This window comes from Colletes gigas, unplaced genomic scaffold, assembly GCF_013123115.1.
Source record: "Colletes gigas isolate AHSC1104 unplaced genomic scaffold, ASM1312311v1 Colletes_gigas_Sc00006, whole genome shotgun sequence".
In the NCBI taxonomy this organism is placed as follows: Eukaryota; Metazoa; Arthropoda; class Insecta; order Hymenoptera; family Colletidae; genus Colletes; species Colletes gigas.
In genome coordinates this window covers 7,572,853-7,592,030 of record NW_025106635.1, presented here as the reverse complement: position 1 = coordinate 7,592,030, position 19,178 = coordinate 7,572,853, and the positions used below count along the sequence as shown (strand labels likewise).

At 45.8% G+C, this 19,178-nt stretch overlaps 1 protein-coding gene across 2 annotated transcripts in view; it reads right to left on the bottom strand.

Annotated features, from left to right (window-relative positions):
- Window positions 1–7,261: 7,261 nt before the first annotated feature.
- LOC122395547 (von Hippel-Lindau-like protein) overlaps window positions 7,262–19,178 on the bottom strand; it is a 53,318-nt gene continuing 41,401 nt past the window's right edge. The window contains exons 2-3 of one of the 2 annotated variants that reach the window (XM_043393203.1): window positions 10,497–10,864; window positions 7,262–10,284 (exon numbers count right to left, since the gene is read on the bottom strand). In XM_043393203.1, coding sequence (XP_043249138.1) covers window positions 9,972–10,284; window positions 10,497–10,762 — 579 coding nt within the window. In that variant the 5' untranslated portion in view covers window positions 10,763–10,864 and the 3' untranslated portion in view covers window positions 7,262–9,971. The remainder of the gene's footprint in view (window positions 10,285–10,496; window positions 10,865–19,178) is intronic. The other variant, XM_043393204.1, reaches the window with a different exon arrangement.

The following is a 19,178-nucleotide window of genomic DNA, read 5'->3' as shown; positions in this document are numbered from 1 at the left end:
TGTTTGATGAATACACAGCCTACGGACCTTGAAATGCAAGATACAGCCATGGATAATTAACCGATGGTTTAATGATAACGAATTAGTTTCCATGTTTGTATCGTTTCGCGAGCGCCAAATATTCCGTTCAACTAAATACACGGCTGGTATTGACTGTGATAATATTGTTGGGATACGTGTATCGATTTAACGATCCTCGACAAGTTTTGTAAAATAATTACCGATACACCATTCGTCGAGACGTCTCGCAATTTTCAGTTATTTTTCATTACAGCTTAAATAGTGTTTAAAACGTATCTAATTACAGTGAGACTGAATGTACTTTGATCGTGACGAATGTAATCGGATCGAGATACAAGTCATCGACATCGAAACGAAAACGTGATTTTTCTTTTTTCCCCGCCGATTTGTCCCCGAAATTTAGTCGCAGGGGGTGTTTTTGGGGGGTAAAATGAATTGGCGTTTGAAAGGGGGGGAGACGCGCTCGACGCGCGCTAATTACACGGCTGTTCATTCGTCGAATGTTATGGAGTTTTAATACCGGCAGCCTGGAAATTTGTAATCGCCAAGCACGCGAGTTACAAATCGACGATTGCTAATTAATTAACGCGCCAATTAGGACGATGCTAGGGGTGTTTCCCGCGTCGCGCCGACCGGCCGAGATTTCGACAATGTCGAATCCATTAGCATCCTGCATTGATAGACACACAATGCCGCGACTGATGCTAACTATGCCACGTTTCGGGCTAATTAATGCGAAAGGTCTGCGCGGAAGACGCGTGGAACAATACTCGAAGGATCATATTTTACGCGATGTAACGAGCAAAAGTTTTCCGGCCAACGAAACCGCATTTGGCGATTCAGAGACTGCACGAGAATATTCTCAACAAAGAGTGCAACGAAAGCAACTTACGGAGGCAATGTTAATTCGTAAATTACAAAAAACCTGCCTACGAATAACCGCAGTGTAAAAAACGTGGATGTTTCCAGCTAATTGAGAGTAAAACTCGTTTCGATAAACGACGTTTCTATTCTACGTGGCTCTCTATTATCTGTTTGCAAACCAAAGAACTCGTTGATAATTTTGTCAGTGATATTCCCAGACGCGGGGCAACCCGTCGAGGCGCGATCGAAATTTTGACAGAGATATTTATCGCATCAGGCGACCAGTGGTAAACCGATCCAAATGGAACGAATCGCGACAGAGGCGAAACAAGCTGTGCCCGGCGGTCGACGAACAATCAATTTTCAATAAACCGACAGGCAAATGTATTTACAAACGATCATAGGCATAAATCGTGGCTCAAAGCAAATTGCAACGCGCTCTCTATGAATCAATCTAACCTACTAAGTATTCGACTAACAAGTACACTTTCATCGACTATCCCAAAATCGTGGAAATTGTTTAACAAGGCTTCCAAAACCGACCTAAATCCAATTTCCAACGCGAGTTTCGAGAAAGATATGTTTCAAGTTTCATTCATAGATTTCTTCTAAAAGTTCTTTCGTCATAGTTTAAGCTAGCTACTCGTGGAAGGCGAGGTATACGAGGTATTTCCAACAGCGAGGCCAGTATTATGCTCGTTTTCTGCGAGCTATTATTTCTTGTAGTGCACTTGAATCTCTGTTATGCGAATTCGCCGAGCGTCCCGTTCCTCGCAGCATGCAGCACAATTCCTATGTTTACTTTAATATTTGCGGCATCCATAATTCGCATATACGTCGACGTACCTTCGTTAAGTGTACATACAACGATATTTGTTGTTAGATTACGATGGGAGTTCCGTTGGATACAACTTACGAAGCAATTCTGCAAATATTGGCATCGAAGCTTTCGTTTGTATTTTGTGCTAGTCCGTCGATGCACGATTAAGTCACGTCCGTTAATATACAGGGTGTTCGACCACCAAAATAAGACGAAAATCAAGAATGCCAATTTGTTGATGGAGGCTTCGTTAAGAAGTTATATTAAAAATTAGGCACCTACTTGAATTTTTTTCTAGAAAATCGGTAAGATTTCGAGGGTATGACTATACTCCGTAAATAATTGCAATTAATCCTCATCGCTAAAAATAATTTTTTTAGAATTATTTGACATTTTTTTTCGCGGTAAAAAAATTTAGACACCTGCGCCATCGATTTTTCTTAAAAATTCGTTTTTCATTTTTAATTAATTTGCTTGACACTGTACGGAAAAGTAGTTTAGTACTTTTTTGTAGATACCTATAAATTCTAGTTCCCCCTAAAATTCCATTAAAATATATTCACTATTGTAGGAGTTATGGCTGTTTGGAAATTGGACCATTTTTATGGAGTTTTTCTCATTTTGCGGAGTCAAAGAATAACTTGTCGAATATTTTAGAATTTCCACATATTCTTCACCAAAATGCGCGTTGTTTGAATTTTGGAACATTAGAATCGTCCAATCCGTTCAGGAGTTATGATGTTTCAAAGATTCACATGAAATTTCGGGGAACCATTTCAGGCCTCAGATTATATGGTCGCTAAGGAATTTTTTTCTCGGAAGTGGGTAGGATTTCAGGGGTATGTGTATTCACCAAAAATGATTGTAATCGACCCCTGCATCTAAAAATAATTTTTTCAGAATGATTTGAAGTTTTTCAATTTAATTTTTTAATAACCTTTAAACGAAAACTCAGTCAAGAATTATTTTGGCCTTTAGAATCTCCCATTAAAATTTTTCCCAGTTGTCGAACACCCTGTATAGCCCTGGACGCTGTATAAAGATTACACGATACTTGATTGCAAATACTAGCAACAGAATTTTCCATCGAGGCAAGTCCATTATTTCGCAAAGTCTTCTTGCTTCCGTCGATCCTATTCCTAGCTGACTCGTAACGAAAAGAAAACTTCCGAAGTCGAATTCTACAGAGAGGTCTCGTTTTTGCCACTGAAATATTTATGCGAACATATTGTGGGATCTGGGATCCCCAACTCACGGAACACGAGTATATTACTATTACTTCTCTTTTTCCTTTCCGCATTTCCTTGCATTTCAACTTTGCTATGCAGGGCTGTGTGTTTCCAACCGTGCTTTAAACAGTATCGTTCTGTCAGTGTTTCCTCTTGCGAAATTCCAGCGACTTCGAAATTTTCAGGAATCGTTCGAAGCAACGTGGTTCTCCGTTAATCGTTTCGACATTGAGCTATTTTGGGACGGATGCAACCTTTCGACAGGAATACTGGACGATATTTCTTTGCGAGAATATTAATACGCGGCTCTGCGGAGACAACGGGAACGGAATGCACGGCCGCGAGTGCAGCGACGCGTACGAGGGAACAGGGCCATCTGCCTGTAATTAATGTAAAATGGAAATGCCAGACGCGGGACAGCCACGGAAAGGAGCTTCCCTGACAATTTAATTAGCGGCCGTCGATCGACCCGACGAATTACACGTTCGAACAGGTCCGGGCGAAAAATCTGCGCGGGCGGAAAAATAAATTTGCAACGCCGCCCGGAAACTGAATCCTCCCGGGCCCCGTGTTCCTCGTTCGTCAAATATACGTTCCGATAATCTGGAAAATATTATCGGGCGCGAATCGAGGGCCTCTCGTCGACGCGCATCCGGTTATAAATACTCGGGCGCACTAAATTTCGTTTAATCGCGCGATAGGCGCGACGCGACATAAACGGTACCGCGGCTCGAGTTTCCGCCGGAAGTTCGATCGATTCGCGGTTGGTTCCGCGCAAAGAGTTTCATCGACAAAGACTGCGCAAGAAGGAAAAATCAACGACGCTTTCGGAGAAGCCAAGAAATATGTAAATAATGATTAAATAAAAACTGATAAAAATTCAGCCTACGGACATAACGTGAACACGGATGTAAAGTAGCGGGAATGGGAGATCGAGCAACGCTTTCCGCGTTCCTGGAACGACGGCACTCGATCCCATCAGAAGTCAAATAAAATCGAGATTCGAAGGAGACTCGAACGAACAAACAGCATCGCCTCTCCGCGAACGCTCCCAGTGTTTGCTGGGAAGTCGCGATTCGTCCGTGCAAACCTCGCGGGACGTGGCTCTTATATTCCGCGCGCATCCTATTTGCGTTTTCACGGTCTCGATGGACACTTAAAGACTGTAACTGCCGCCGTTCTGCCGGAAGTTTCTCGCCCCCGCGTGAACTTGAGTCCGAGCTCAGCGCCGCGGTCGCGTCGACACGGGTCTCGACTCTCGAAACGCTTCGAGAAGTATCGAAACTCGTTAACGAGTTCGGGAATTCGCTTCGGGGGTTAATACAGTATCGGTTGTTTTCCGAATTTTCATTTTAATAGCGTTCGGTCTCGAACCTTCAACAACCTTTCTTACAAACTAAGACCACAAAATCTCGTTCGATGCACGTATAAACTAGCGATAAACTCATATGTCGTTCGATGTCGCAGCAATTTCCCTTTTTAAGTATTCTCAAGACGTTGCAGAACTTTCTGTTTTTTTGCGACTCGTTCGTCCTTGTACCTTATGGCCTACAGATCTGGCGATCTATGCCTTTATTGCGTATACAGGGTGTTAGAGGTCAAAATAAGACGAAAATCAAAAATATCAATTTCTTCACTGAGGCCCCATTAAAAAGTTATTGAAAAATTTCAAATCATTCTAAAAAAATTATTTTCGGTTGCGGGGGTCAATTACAATGATTTTTGGCGAATAGACATACCTTCGAAATCCTGCGCATTTTCGAGAAAAAAATTCAGTACGGACGGAACTTTAAACGTTAATAACTTCTTAACGAAGCCTCCATCAACAAATTGGTATTCTTGATTTTCGTCTTATTTTGGCCCCTAGAATCTCCAATTAAAATTTTTCCCAGGGGTAGCCGAACACCCTGTATACGTCTCGACCAGCACTCATCATCAGGGGGTCGACCATTGGCTCTGACCGTACAAACCCCATCCCAGAGTCACCCTGATTACTTTCTTTGCCAATTTACGACAAATTTTCATTTGGCCCTCCAGCCAACAGGGTCACACCCCCTTACTTCGACTCCCCTTCCACGATTCCACCGACGCAGACCAAAAAACAGTCAGTCAATCAGACAGACCCCATACAACAACCAGATCTCTTACGCGTTATCACCAACTTATTCAAACCTCCTACATTAACTAGATTCAAGTCATTGTAAATAGTTGTGTTATTGTTGTGGATAAACTGAATTAAATTGTATCGAATAGCGTTTGATACCATCCTGACCGGTTATTTCGTCGCGGAGCTCGCGAAGTGCAATTAAAAAATTGCGCACAACCGGACAAATAGCTGCGCCTGGAAAATGTTTTCACCGTCAACGGTTCTCCCGGTAGGATCTCTTATTCAGGGACGAGGGATTAAAAAGTTACGTTGTCCGTTGGTGGAAGGGTTAAGAGGCGTGATTGGCAATTAACATCGATTAGGGCATGCAGGCCGGCGTAATGTACCGTTGCTGGCGGCCGATTGCATTATTTATGCGGGAACACGCGATAACGCCGCGCGACTAATTACGAAAGACCGTTCACGGTCGTTTTGCAACAATTTGGAACGGAAGGGGGTCCCCGATGTCGAAATATCGCGTCAAAGAGTGGTGCCCGTTGGCTTTTCATTCCGTGGAATTCTAATGGGCATTAAAACGGACGTGCGCGGACAGCAGAAACAATGGCCGGGCGTTTCGCGATCGGCGCGTAGCTTCCTGCGGCCCCGCAGATTCATCTCTCCCTTCCGTTCCGTCTATTTCGCGTATTTAGTTTGTTCGCGCTGAAACCGATTCTCCGTCGTTTCATTCAGCCGCTCTATTCAATCGTCGAGCGGCCGGTGTATCCAGTGTCATTATACGATTACAACTCCGCGGTTGTTTTATGCCCGCGGCCTATTTATTCGATCCCGTCGCCACAATAAAGCGCTATCAACCAGCCGCGTCTGCCGATTTCTCCTGGCCATCCGCAAATACGCGTCCGGGAGCCTGCTCGGCGTTACACCAGGGTCCAAACTACGCGATTAATGCCGATTATCGACGCTCGACACCTGCTCGATATACGATTTTCCAATTAGAAACTGGACAATGTCAACAGCCTCGTGTTGATTAGTTTTATTTCAACGCGACCAGTCTGGCACATTACAGAGTAAACTGTAGGAACTGTTCGTCTCGATAAGTTGTACTAATTGTTAGGTTTTCAGCTAAAAACCAAGCACAAAAACTAATCTCATTTACTGGGATCCTATTCTGATGGAGAAAGATGCTATATCTTGCTGCTTATATGCCCTCGTAAGATTCGGTTTTTTGTTCATACAAAGATGCGATAGGACCTCACATAAACACAAGGGGAGATATTAGTCTCCAACGCAACAGTTCGTTAGCTCTCAGTTTTTCTGTTCGATTGCAGTTCAGTTCTCTTGTAAAAGTCATACTGAAAGGATGTCTCTTCTATTTATTTAATAAACCAATTTCTAATACCAATGTTAAAATGAAACCAAGTTAATTAATTTCTACACAGACGACAGCTGCGCTTCGATAAAGCGTGACACGTGGCCACATCTTGTCGAGACCGCAATCGGAAAAGCTCGACCCGTTTAAATCGATCCACTCCGAGCGTCGTGGACGACACTGAAAAATGTTTCGTCGAGCGTCGGGTCACCGTGAGTGAATTAGAGAGCGAACCGGTGTAAATTCGCGCGATGAAAATATGCAGACGAATGGCGTCCCGCTTTCTAGCGCTTCCGATCCGCCAATATGCGTCCGATCGACGGGCGCGATAAGAGCGCGATCCGATGAAATTACTTCGCCGCGGTGGGCTCAGAAATGCCGGTGGCAACGACGCCCATCGTCGACGACGACGACGACGACCAGCGCCCTGCAATTCATTAGACGCGCGCCAGTAAGCAGGAATAACGAGCAACCGCGATCTTGCTCGCGGGAAATTCCAACTTTTTACGAGGCGAAAAGCGCACCGCCTACCGAGCTAACGTTTAAGTAACTTCCGTAGCCACGTTTTATCAAGCTTAACGAACTTAAAGGCCAATACCGATACCGGGGACGCGGTACCAAAGCGCTAAAGCAGCCTAATAATAATAATAACAGCGAGCGTACGATTTCGCGACGCTTCTGCTTTTGAGTCTCGCGATATCTCCTCTGTCGAGGGGGAGATCGCGCCGGGATCAACGTCGATCCTCGAGATTTTCCGCGGTATCGTCTCTCCCCTGACGATGCCACCCAGTCACGAAGCGTATTTTCGTCAGCAAATAAAAGCTGCGTGTTTGGATACGGTAAGTATTCCGGCAACTCCGATTTCTCTCCAGTCTTTTCGAAAGCACGCGCGCGAAATCGACGATTCGACGAACGTTGTTTGCATTCTGAAATTAAAATTAAAAATACACGTTACGTACCCACGGCGCCCAACCGAAAGTACGAACCTTGGCAAGCGAAACGGCGAATATCGAAGGCGTAAAATTTCCCGCAGGTGGTTCGTGGAGTTTCCTCGACCATGTGACGTTCCGCAGCGCGTTTAAGATCCATTTAGGATCGGAGTGGATTAACGAGGCAGTAACCAGAGTCCATTTGCCGTGCATTTAATTGACCGTCGTCTCCGTGAATGGCCATAGACGAGCCTGAATCATCATCAGCAATTCTCTTCGCGTTGCTTCCTGGTCTCTATTGTCCCAATAACGTCCGACAGAGAGACCAACTAAGACAACCAACGAGACCGCTTTCCACCTCGTTCCGTATTTTATCGGTTTTGCTCAACGTGCATTCCTAAGAAACAGTACGCGAATTCGAAACATTCGTTTCGACTGAAAAACTTAAGCAAAACATTAATAAAATCGTATCGTTCGATCTTTGCGTCGAATAACTATTACGTTATTCAAAAATCGAAGCTCGTTTATTACACCATGTATTACAATAATGTTAGTATACACGAAGAACATGTTAATATTAGTTTAACAACTATAGAGTTAAATCAGTGTCTTAGACTATTTTTTCTCGATTGTAGATTCTTAATTCTAAAATTGAACACCTTAACCGACGTATTCGGGGGGCGTTGATCTGTTCTTTAAGAACGACTTTTGCCCAGAATCGTACTCTTGGTAAAACTTTCAAAATTGTCAGATCGTCCAGGGTTTATTTGTTTTAATTTACAGGTATTGCCGGGACGTATAAAAAGAAGAGTTTGGCGGCTGGATGGTGAGAGGGGACCACCGGTCAGCGAATATTACAGGGAATATCCACGATTTTTATACGCCTTTCACGGTTTCAGCGATTTCATTAAAAAAGTATGGAAAATTTACGATTTCAAACTGTCGAGAAGCAACGATCAACGTGTCGAAACGAGGCGGGGAAGTTTTTCGAGGGAAATCCGAGCGAGCCACGGCCAACAGCATTACCCGGCACGTGAAAAGCGCTGCGTTACAGAGGTCTGTTTCAAGACGAGGTTTATTTAACTCGGCTAATGGTTAATCAACGCACGTATGCGCTTCTCCGGGCGAAACCATCCCGAAGCAAAGTTTCCGGGATAGCCCAGGAACTCGCATGGTTGATTAGGAGAGAGGACTACCATCGGTGGGATGGAGCTGGCTTTAATAACTTCGTAACTCTACTTACGAATTGCGGAAACGAGGCCGGATTACCGACCAGCCGCGGTGATTTCCCGTCGAAAATTTCTTCCCGAGGAATCCTCGCGATCTTCGGGATCCCGTTTCAGACCGTGGAACGACTGGAGAAAAAAAAAACTTGAGGAAAGTTCAAACTTTCCCGAACGACGGGGCAAGACAAACCGTTCGTTCTCCTGCTACGCGAGTTGTACTATTTTTGTTACTTTCCTTCTTTTATCTCCACGGTCGAGTGCGAACCGTTCGAGAACAGTAACGAACGAATGTATATCCAGATCGTGGAAAACTTGGCGAGCAGCAACCTGCTCGATAACAAAACTACGCCGAATCGAATCATCGTTCCCGATAAAAAGTACAAATATAATGTAGTTTAAATTCCGGAATCTTTCGTGAAAATAGAGGGTTTCGACACGATAAATCTACGAAGAGGTTGAAACATTACGGGGGTTAAATATTGCTGAAACAATAACGGTTTCGTTTCCTCAACGATCTAATTAAGTTACATCGAGTTGGTGAATGATTGCCGTTGTACCAGTTTCAGTCAAGAAAATGGTCGTGGTACATATTATAGCTTACCCTTTAATCGTAAACGATTTATAATTAATTACCAGTAGAACCGATCGAAACTCTACGAGTGATCGAAGACTCCCGGATGAAATTGCACCGAGAGCCTTATTTTTAGTCGATCTATCGTTTAAAGTACCTTCGAGCGTACGATTTAAATGGCTTTTCGTTAGCAACGAGCGTAAACAGAAACAACGTTCGATGGGTAAACTCGTTTCAAGCGAAATGAAAATCAAGCAAAGGAGCGAAGGGGAGCAAAAAAATTTAAGCAAACACAGGAATGCCACGCTTTCGACCGACCCTTTAATCCCTTCCACTTGCAATCTTTCTCCCTTGCTCCGAACAGAGGGAACACTGCTAGCTGATAAGCCCCGATACGTTCCAACGATAAAATACATGTACCCCGGGTATCTACGAGCACAAATTTCTGTCCCTTCGAGGCTACAATGTCCGGTTTGACGTTACCCCTTTCAGTCAACACAGCTATGAAACGATTCATGCAGCTAAACTAAAATATATACACCGGATAAAGCAAGTCTTAAACGAACACAACGTTTCTCGTTCATGCTCCGAGATGTCGAGATAGTTGAGAACTTCTGGATGTAAAGGGATCATGCGACTCGCAAGGAAAGTGTAACGTGCTTCGACCAAACATTTACCACCGAAATCTGTCTTTTTTTTTTTCAAAACAGCTTCCAACCATGAGAGAAGGCGCGGGGGTGGCTCAAGCGACTGGGAAAGAAAACATTCTCTCAACACGCTCCGTCAACAAGAAATAATTAAACGTAACAAAGTGTTGGCAGAATCGACAGGATTCGACTCATTGCGGTGGGGGCAAATTATTGTGGCCGTTGACAGTCGAACCACGATCTACACGAGGATGGATCTGCCCCTCAGACTCTTCCGAAGCAACGAACAGCATCTCCTTCAGCTCGTACTGAAGGCTCCTTGGAATGTCGAGCTGAAAGACCTGCTCGATACGCGTTATACACCTCCCGATGACCCTCAGTGACATCTCGCGCAACGTGTACAGCGGCAGCGTGATGTATACGTTCGTCCTAGGTCGCCCGGAATCTTCTCTTCGTCTGACCCACGGTTCCGGAAAGAAGACGTTCCTCTGATTAACCGTGTACCTGAAAACGTGTTCCCATCCATCCTGCTATCCTTCGCGCGACTAACATATCTAATTCCCGTCGACGTTCCTCGGAACACGATACCCGGAAATATCCACTACCGTTAAAACGTTTTTACGTGGACGGACCACCCCGTCGAACGAGAGAACAAACAAGGCGATCCGAGATCGAACAAATATAACCGAATGTCGAATCGTTCCGTCGACTCCTACCTGTCGTTCGTCTCATCGTCAACGAAGATCCACGGATGGGTGACGAAAGTGTTGATATCCAAGAAATCCCCGGGCAACAGCACACCGTACTTGATCGCCCGTCCCCGGTAATTGATCCAATACAAAGCGACGTTCCGCGTCGTCTTGTTGATGAACTTAACGAAGGATTTCTGATAGTTGTTGATCGAACGAAGACGTGGCGGCTGTCCCCGATCCTGATCCTCCTGCTGCTGCTGCTGCTGCTGTTGCTGATGATTCTCCCCCATTTGCCCGCCGTTCCGACCCTCCGAAATTCCGTAACCCGTCACCGCGAATCCTCCACCGAAATTATCGCCTTCGCCTCCCCTCGTCCTAAGGTTTCTCAACGACTGTAAGCAAAAAAATCAACGAGGACTGGGATTAATCGAGGGTATCCAACCCGATGCCCCGACGATGCCCCGATCCAATCCTTTCAAATTACGGGCTTCCTTCGAGGGACCCGGGGCCAAGACAAGGAAACGCGATCTGTATTTTCGCGCGTCTTAATCACCACGATCCAAGTTCAAGGCACCTTTAGTCCCGCCTTAATTCCTGCAATTTATTTCAATAAATGATAACGACTTGTGGCGTTGATTGGCTGCGTGAGAATCGTGGGAGGACAACAGAAAAGGAAAGGAGGGGACACGTTTCGTCAGTAAGGCTTTCTAATAGACCCTGCCTTAGATGACTGGGATATTAGGAAGTCGAGCGCTTGTGAGAGCGCGACCCCTCTGGTGGCGAACTTGTGAAACGACGCCACAAAATCAACGACCGATTTTATTCCCATTCGGACGCGTAAGCGGAACGAAGCCCTTTAGCGAACGTCCCTTTGAGTCGAAGCCCTCCAAGATACCTAAAATAAAATGCAACTTTGTCGGGGCAGTGATCTTTAGCCTTTGCGAGCCACGTTCGATCGTAATAACGCAGGAACGAGCTTTAACGATGCGTTACGAAAACCGTCAACGCTTCGATGTTCGAACGCGATGAATTTTTCTAAGTAACCCTGGCACGCGATCGCGTGTGAACAATTTCGGTGTGCAAATTGCCGATTTTTGCACGGACTATCGGTCTAAGAAGTAGGTAGATATTTGAACGAAAAGTGATATGGAATCTGAATGGAGCGTCGCGAGCAAGCGAGCAGAAGTCGAATCCGGAGACAATCCAGAAATACGGAAGAGGTTAAGGACCGCGAAGCGAGCCGGATCCCCTAATAATTCATTTAAATAATACCTGACATTGACTCGACGCGAAACGCGTTTATCTAGGCGATGTAATCAATCACGGGATAGTAATCAAATAGCTGTACGTTTCCTGGCGGTCTCGTTCGTCACTGAGAAATATTGAGAGAAATTTAAACGAAGCGGTATTCCCCGGACTATGAACATGCACGCCGTACTCTATCGTACAACGACGACGTTTCGTGACGCGTGTCGTATAAATTTTAACAGTTCTAACGAAGTAAATTGTAAAAGAATCTTCGATGGTAATCATTTTCATCGTCCATCGTTTTCACCGTCGAAATATCGGGGCAAACAACGGAGATCGATTACTTTTTCGGATGGTTCGAGCATCGAGCGATCAGAATCGGGGGACTGAACTATTTTTAAGGACAACAAATAGCCGAATACCGAAGTTTCATCTCGGATATCCTGGTTTCGGCTCTCTGTCGCAGTGTAGAATGGCTCTCTATCAGGGCGAATGTTACCGGCACTCTCATCGGCTTATAAAACTGCAAAACAATGACGGAGAACGCCGAAACTCCATTACGGCTTTCGCCAGAAAACTGGAAGCCCGGAAAAGGTATGCGCGCACGTGCTCGCGCCACCACCAGATTCCTCTTTCATAGTACGCGCACACGCGACCAATTGATTTTTCGCTTTTCCACACCTCCTACATCATCGGTTACCCAACTAAATTTCATTTAAACATTCCACACCTTTTTTCTAATCTTTTCCCGTTCTCTCGATAAAACAACGTCACGCGCGCGTCTCCTTTCTTTCTCCCCCGTGGCATAAAAATTGCACCGAAACGAAACAAAAAAATAAAAGGTCCCTCGCGTTACAAGTAAACGGAATCTCCACTCGATTTTATTATTCCGGTAAAGTCGGTAGTATAAACGTTATTAGAATCGACTGCCAGGGGGAAGAGAACACTCTGTGGAAATCCTGGTTTGCAACGGGGGGTCGTAAAAGATGGGAACGATACCGAGAAGGAGTCGGAATTAGACGGGATTTTATGCCCCGGTGTTTCATTAAAAGTTTTTTCGTCCGTCGTCTATCGATGATCGTAAAACGGGCGGGAATCGGCGCGAGGCGTCGCGGTCCGAATTAGCGATGACAAGGGAAGAACGAGAGATTTATGGTTCTCGGCCGAGCGTTCGCAATAAGAAGTTATTCCGTATATCTTTCGCGATTTATCGCGACGCGAGCCTTTTTCCCACGAGATTCCAAGTTCCAGCCGCCCACCGGCGACGGAACATTCGTCCGCCTCCGATTCCGGAAGATTGCTACCGGGGCGAATTATGACGGAAGTAACCGCGGCCGCGGGTTCCTTCCTCTTCATTCCCCCGCCAAAATTTTAATCTACAAGTTTCGCCGCCACGACCACAAACGGAACAATCTCCATTTATCATCAGCTCTTCGCCGCGAATTTCCAATTTACAGCACTCGAGGAGTCAGTCTTTCCTAAAACACAATTATCCATGCTCTCCTAGCAACATCTCAAACTCGATATCAAAAATGAAAATAGTTTTTTACTTGCACCAGCCTCGCTCGCAAAACCAGAAAGGAAAATCGATGAATTTTTGAACGAAACTATTCGGTGTTTTTCCCCCTAGTTTTTGTTTCCCCCGAAAATGTTTTCGCGCGACAAGCTCTGTGCGGATTTAAAAAATTAATCGGGCCGGCACGTTCGATCGAAAGGGGCCGTAGGCGAGCCGGAATTCCCGTAACGAGCGAATCGCCCTACTGGGAAGAATATATCCGCGCGAACAAACTTTTCGTGCTCGCTTTACGAAATTTTCCAGCGCACCGCCGGGGACCGGAGATACTATTCGCGTCGAAATTTGAATATAGCCGCTGTACATCACTCCCGGGCTCCGGGTATCTCTTCCGACTTTCTTTGCATCGCGATCCTGATAAATGTTCCGCGGATAAGCGCTACCGAAAAAGATAAACATCCGCGGCCGCGGTCGCGGTTCTGACGAAAGTTTTTGATTTACGTCGAAAAGAATTACGGGAATTATTGGACATTTCAGAGCGTGGGGGATAAATCATTCGCAGGTATTTTACATTTTGTAACGACACGCGTGCATATCGAGGCGAGCAAATAAGGAAGTTGGAAAACGAGACGATCAATAATGGACGCGACGTGTCGTCGAAAATCTGATGCGAGGAACGCCGAGGAAACGACAAAAGCGCATTATCGTTCATCATTCGTGTTTTTGCGGACTCTTCTTCGCCGGTAACGATGGATCTGTATCTCTTAGGAAATCAATGGTCTGAAATTAAAGTTAAAAGGAACGGTCGCGCTACAGGGTGCAAATATTTGCCTCCGGCGAAACCGCCGTCCTCGTCAGAATCGCGTTAACCGGATTTTTTGGCACTCGAATCAATTTAAAAACGCTCGCTGCCAAGCATCTCGTTGAATGTTCCGGTGTATTTTGTGTTGAATTCGTTAGTTCCGGCAAACACGGGCTCCCGTGTCAGCAAAGATTGCCTGACCAACTTCGACGACTCGTTATTTCCAATTTGAGGGGATCCCAACGGCAGGCGCAGACGGCCATTTCGCGGAGTTAGTTGCAAATTACCAGGAAAATTACAACGTCGGCTCGGACTGACTCGGCTGGGTGTAATTTCGCTGGCACGATAGTCGAAATCGCTAGATACCATCTACATCGGCCCTCCCGGCGAACGTTTAGTTCATCGATTTAACCGAACCCCGTTGTTTCGTCGCCGCGTTTTCGGTTTTCACCCGGTTTCCATCGAATCGACGCGCTTTCTTTGCCCCCTCGTCGTGGAAATTAGTTTAATCTGGTTCGATCGATCGCTCTCGTTTCCAACGGTTAACGTCCACTTCTCGCCGGTTAATTTATGTAAAACATCGATAATAGTTCGGTCGCGCGAAAAAGTTCAATTAAGAAGAACGAATCGATTAATCGAGCTCATACCCGTCAGACGGGATTAAGCGGTCCGCTTAATTCTTTCTCGTCCGATAATGCTCCGTCTCCGTGATCTGCGCGATGTATACTATCCCGTCAGGATATCCGTCAACCGCCTTTCTCTATAATTAAACGCGGAAATGGATATCTTCCGTCGATTGCTTTCGCGAGTTGAAAATCCGTGTCTGCCATTTTCGATCGATCGTGCTCGACGGGGCGCGTAGTCCTAAAATCTAAACCATTGGCTCGTACGTTTAGAAGACATCCTTTTCGACGAAACAATCCGGTAAAACAATATCACCGTGGGCGGGTACAGGTGAGTTTCTCTTTTTTTTTTTCTCTCTATTTTACGATTTCCGTGCATCCGCGCGCGAGTCCGATTTCGTTTGGAATCCATTGAAAAATCAAAGCGTCGAAACATTTTCGTCCGACCCCGGCCCTCTTTTGCAAAGAGGATTTCGCGCGGAAGGGCAGGTCGATGCTTTCGTTACTGGCGGACACGCGTGACCAGCAAAGTGGACACGATAATGAGAAACGACGCGCGTCTCGTGATCGTCGTCGCTGCACCGACGCCTAGAAACGATGACGTGATCGAGTTAATGTCGATTAAACCTACCGACCGCCCTGAATTCCTCCGAGAGTTCGCCGGGAAATTAACTTAGATCCGTTGGGCTCGAACCAGGCCTCCGGAACGACGTTATAGTCGTCGGATCTGGAACAAAAATCCCCCTCAATACACAAACGATTGTTCTTCCGAGTCTATAGAAATATCCAACGCGCGAGTCTCCCTCGCTTTTCCCGTCTTTTCACTTATTTATTTTTATTCCCCGCCAGTAAAAAAACGATTCCGAATATAATAACGCGAAAATCATTTATTTCTAAGCTTCGCCGTCGGAATTCCGGAAACCTCGCGTAAATTTTAATGCGGTTGTACGGCGAGTTTTTCGCCAGGCGAGCTCGCGTCGTACGTGGCACCGGTGAATTCGCTGGAACGTAGGAAACGTCTGCAGACAAAAACACTCTCACCAACTCGAGTAACTCGAGGACCGACGTAAGAACCGTGGGCGTCGTAGACTAGCCGGGTAAAGCAGCGTCTAGGCATTCCGGAGCACCAGCGTTCGCGTCATCAAACTCGTTGAAACGTATTGACACTCGGGCGTGCAAATGGAGTCGCGTTGTCGGGCGTATCGGCGACGATAAACGATCGTTCGAGGTGGGAGGGGGGGATCGAAAGTACGAGGAACGCTCGAGGAAGAAGCCAAGCAACCCTCGAAGAAGGGTCTGCAAACGGTGCAGCCTTAATTTGCCGGCAAACGCATGCAAAACGTCTGCAGCTCGGCGACGAGCAATCTCCACGGTCGCCAAGTATTTACTTAGGCCGAGTCGCGGGAGAACGAGAAATTGCGGCTGCGGGCGAGCCTCGGTAACAGATGCACAGCCACTTTATTACGTTTCCGGGAAGTGCTCTCTTGCTCCGGAACGGCAAAGAAACGCGACGAGCGTTTGCCCCGCGTCGAGCGATAAATAAGGAGCACGCGACGAGGAAAATATCATATAAAATGGTACAAGATGGGCTTTCGAGTGCGCGACGCGCCGGTGCCGGTGCCGTTGGATAAGATTCCACCAATCTTCCCGTACCCCGATTCGTTTAAACATTTCTATTCCTTTATTGGAGCAGCCAATGATGGATTACATCGCCGTTGCTTCTTTCGATATTTCGCGAAATTAAATTCCGCGGAATTAAAACATCGAGGGTGTCTTTTAAATCCAAGAGAACGTTATCACCGATATCGACGATAAATTGCATCCCAAAAATACGCGATCGCGCGCGTGCAAACAAGCCCAACAACCGTCTAAAACATTAGTTCTTGCTACTGTTTCGCAAACTTATTACAAGCGTTCCGCGAAATTATGAAAGCGTCGTGCTAGTTACGAAACTACGTTAGAACTTTAGCGCAAATACGCTTACAACGGAGACAAAATGTAACTTGAATTTCCGAGCGAACAATCCCCCAGGCTCAGCCCTTTCGATCGCTGCAAATCCCTTCCATTTCGAATCTAAGTATCTATTCTTTATTTACTATATCGGTAATGTTTCCTTTACTATTCGTTAGCACTCCTTTTTTACCATAAATAACGTATCGTTTATTTATAATCAGAAACACACATCGAAGCATCCGGTAGATACGAAATTTTTAAGTAGTACGACTCAACGATTGATCCGACGGAACTGAAAATCTATAATACGGAACAGTAACTCGAAAAAGTAGAATATAGTTAGTTTACACGATGTTTCGTGTACGAGAAAATCCAATTTGAAAATTCATTCGACACTCGACGACCAGTAGAGTAGGACTTGGACCTCCGAGCAAGTAGAAAAGCATACGCATGGTCAGACGCGACAGCCAAATTTTTAAATACCATTGCCTCGAGGACGAAATAATAAATTCCACAACGAAGACCATGCAAATATTCTTCGTTCGTCGTCGTCGAACAAAAAAGTAGGAAAAAAGGAAGTACCATTAATCAAAATACCACTTGCGCAACAGGCTCTCATTCCCCAAAGCGCGACGGAAAAAATTCTGTTTCGAAGACCGACGAATGTTTGAAACGAGGTTGAGCGATACAGAAAACAGCAGAAAATTCCACAATGGACTAACCAGATACTCGCCAGCAACGGTCGCTCGTTCGAAATTAAAACTCGGGTCGCGATACGACGAAAACAAATAAAAAAAAAAAAAAAAAATAAAAAATAGAAAAAAAAACAACGCGTAAGAGCATCCAATGTCGGAATGGAAGATATTAATTACAAAATGTAATACGTAACTCGAGACCCCAATATTTTTTTTTCGACTTCACTGTGAAAATATCCATCCGCGCAGAGTACGATTTGCTTTCCACTCGGAAAGCCACGTCGGTTCTCCGCGAAAGGAAAAATAATGGAATAAAACTTCGTTCTCGCGTTTTAGTAAACGGCTAGCAACAATCCCGAATATAAAGTTTACGACTCGTGGTGCTTTCGGTTCGTTGGATGAAGGCGTGCAATCGCTGCAATCGAGAGAAAGAAGTGGTTTTTGAAAGGGGAACGGTTAAAGACGTTAACCAGATACTTGGAGAACCGAACACTGGATAACGATTAATGCAGTTGCACTCTGTTTCCGTTTGTTCGTTCCCGGTGTGGGCCAATGATCTATGCTGGCGATTAGTGCGCCGATTCAAGGCACGTAGCCGTCTCCCGCGCTTTGTGGCCGGCCGGAGGTTGGCAAACAAACGAAAACGCCCGTTGTATATCGATTGCGTTCGCGCCCGATCGCGGGAACAATGGAGATAATTGAGCGTACGAATTACGATAGCGAGAGAAATACAGGCTGAACTGTAGGCGTGGATGCCAGCAGCCAACGGCAATTAGGTCTACGACAAAGGGACAAGAAGACCGGTATTTGCACAACGCGGCGATTCCCTTTGACGAAAACGCAACGGAACACTAATCGAGGCCCGGAACAGTACACCAACTGGGGACTGGGGGATTAACATGTTAGCTACTTACACGGTGTAAACACGTAGGTGTCGATACCTCTTCGAAAAAAGCAGACGAAATGCTCGAACAGGGTTGCGAAACACCTTTCTTTATTAATTCGTTTACCGCGTTGATTCAATTTGCGTTGCCACGACCGAAGTTTGGACGTTGCGGTCGCCGGTAGCAGGTGCCAGATTAATTAGAGAACGTACGAAAGCGGCAAAAATATTTCGAATTGCGGAATTTATGGTCGAAACAAATAGGGGAGAAATTCTCGCGCCCAGTGAGTAAAGATCGACCAACTCTGAACACCGTTAACGAATGTGCAGGTTTCAAAATAGACTCTCGAGCAATTTAAACCGGGCAAACGCGTTAATTAGAATAATCGTAGCGCGTAATCGTGTGTCAACACTCGTTATCTGGAATTTCAGACTCGTAACACAAATTTTCAGTCTACGCCCGGCGAGGCTGACTTTAAGCGCCGTCTCTCGCTTCCGGGAGTGAAACTCAAATTTCTGGGGCGAAATCAGTCTACGGAGAGGAGACGAAGCGATAATCGTAATAGAAAACTGAATTTTCTATTGTTACTGGATTATTGCGACGACTGTTTGACCGATGATCGCGATCACCGTGTTACTTTCGACGAGCACGAGAATGCAGTAGATCGCCGGTCGACTCCGGCTCGAAATCACCGAATAGGACAGATCCATTAACAACCTTAATTTCCGAGTTTCCCGATACCGGTCGGATAAGAGCAAGGGGCCATTAATTCTCGAGCGAGGAACGGAGCAACGCATCCGGGCGGTTCTTATCGAACCTATTCTTCTAATTTCTGGCCAACGAGATTTTCCGCGCGGATGTGGGCGTAAGGTACGAGCGGAAAACCGTAATCCTATCGCGGAATGCGAACGCGGCCGAGGAGCGGTCGGTCGGCGGGCATTCAAAGCGACGGCGGGTTCAAAGGGAGTCGTAGCCAACTTTAACCCGA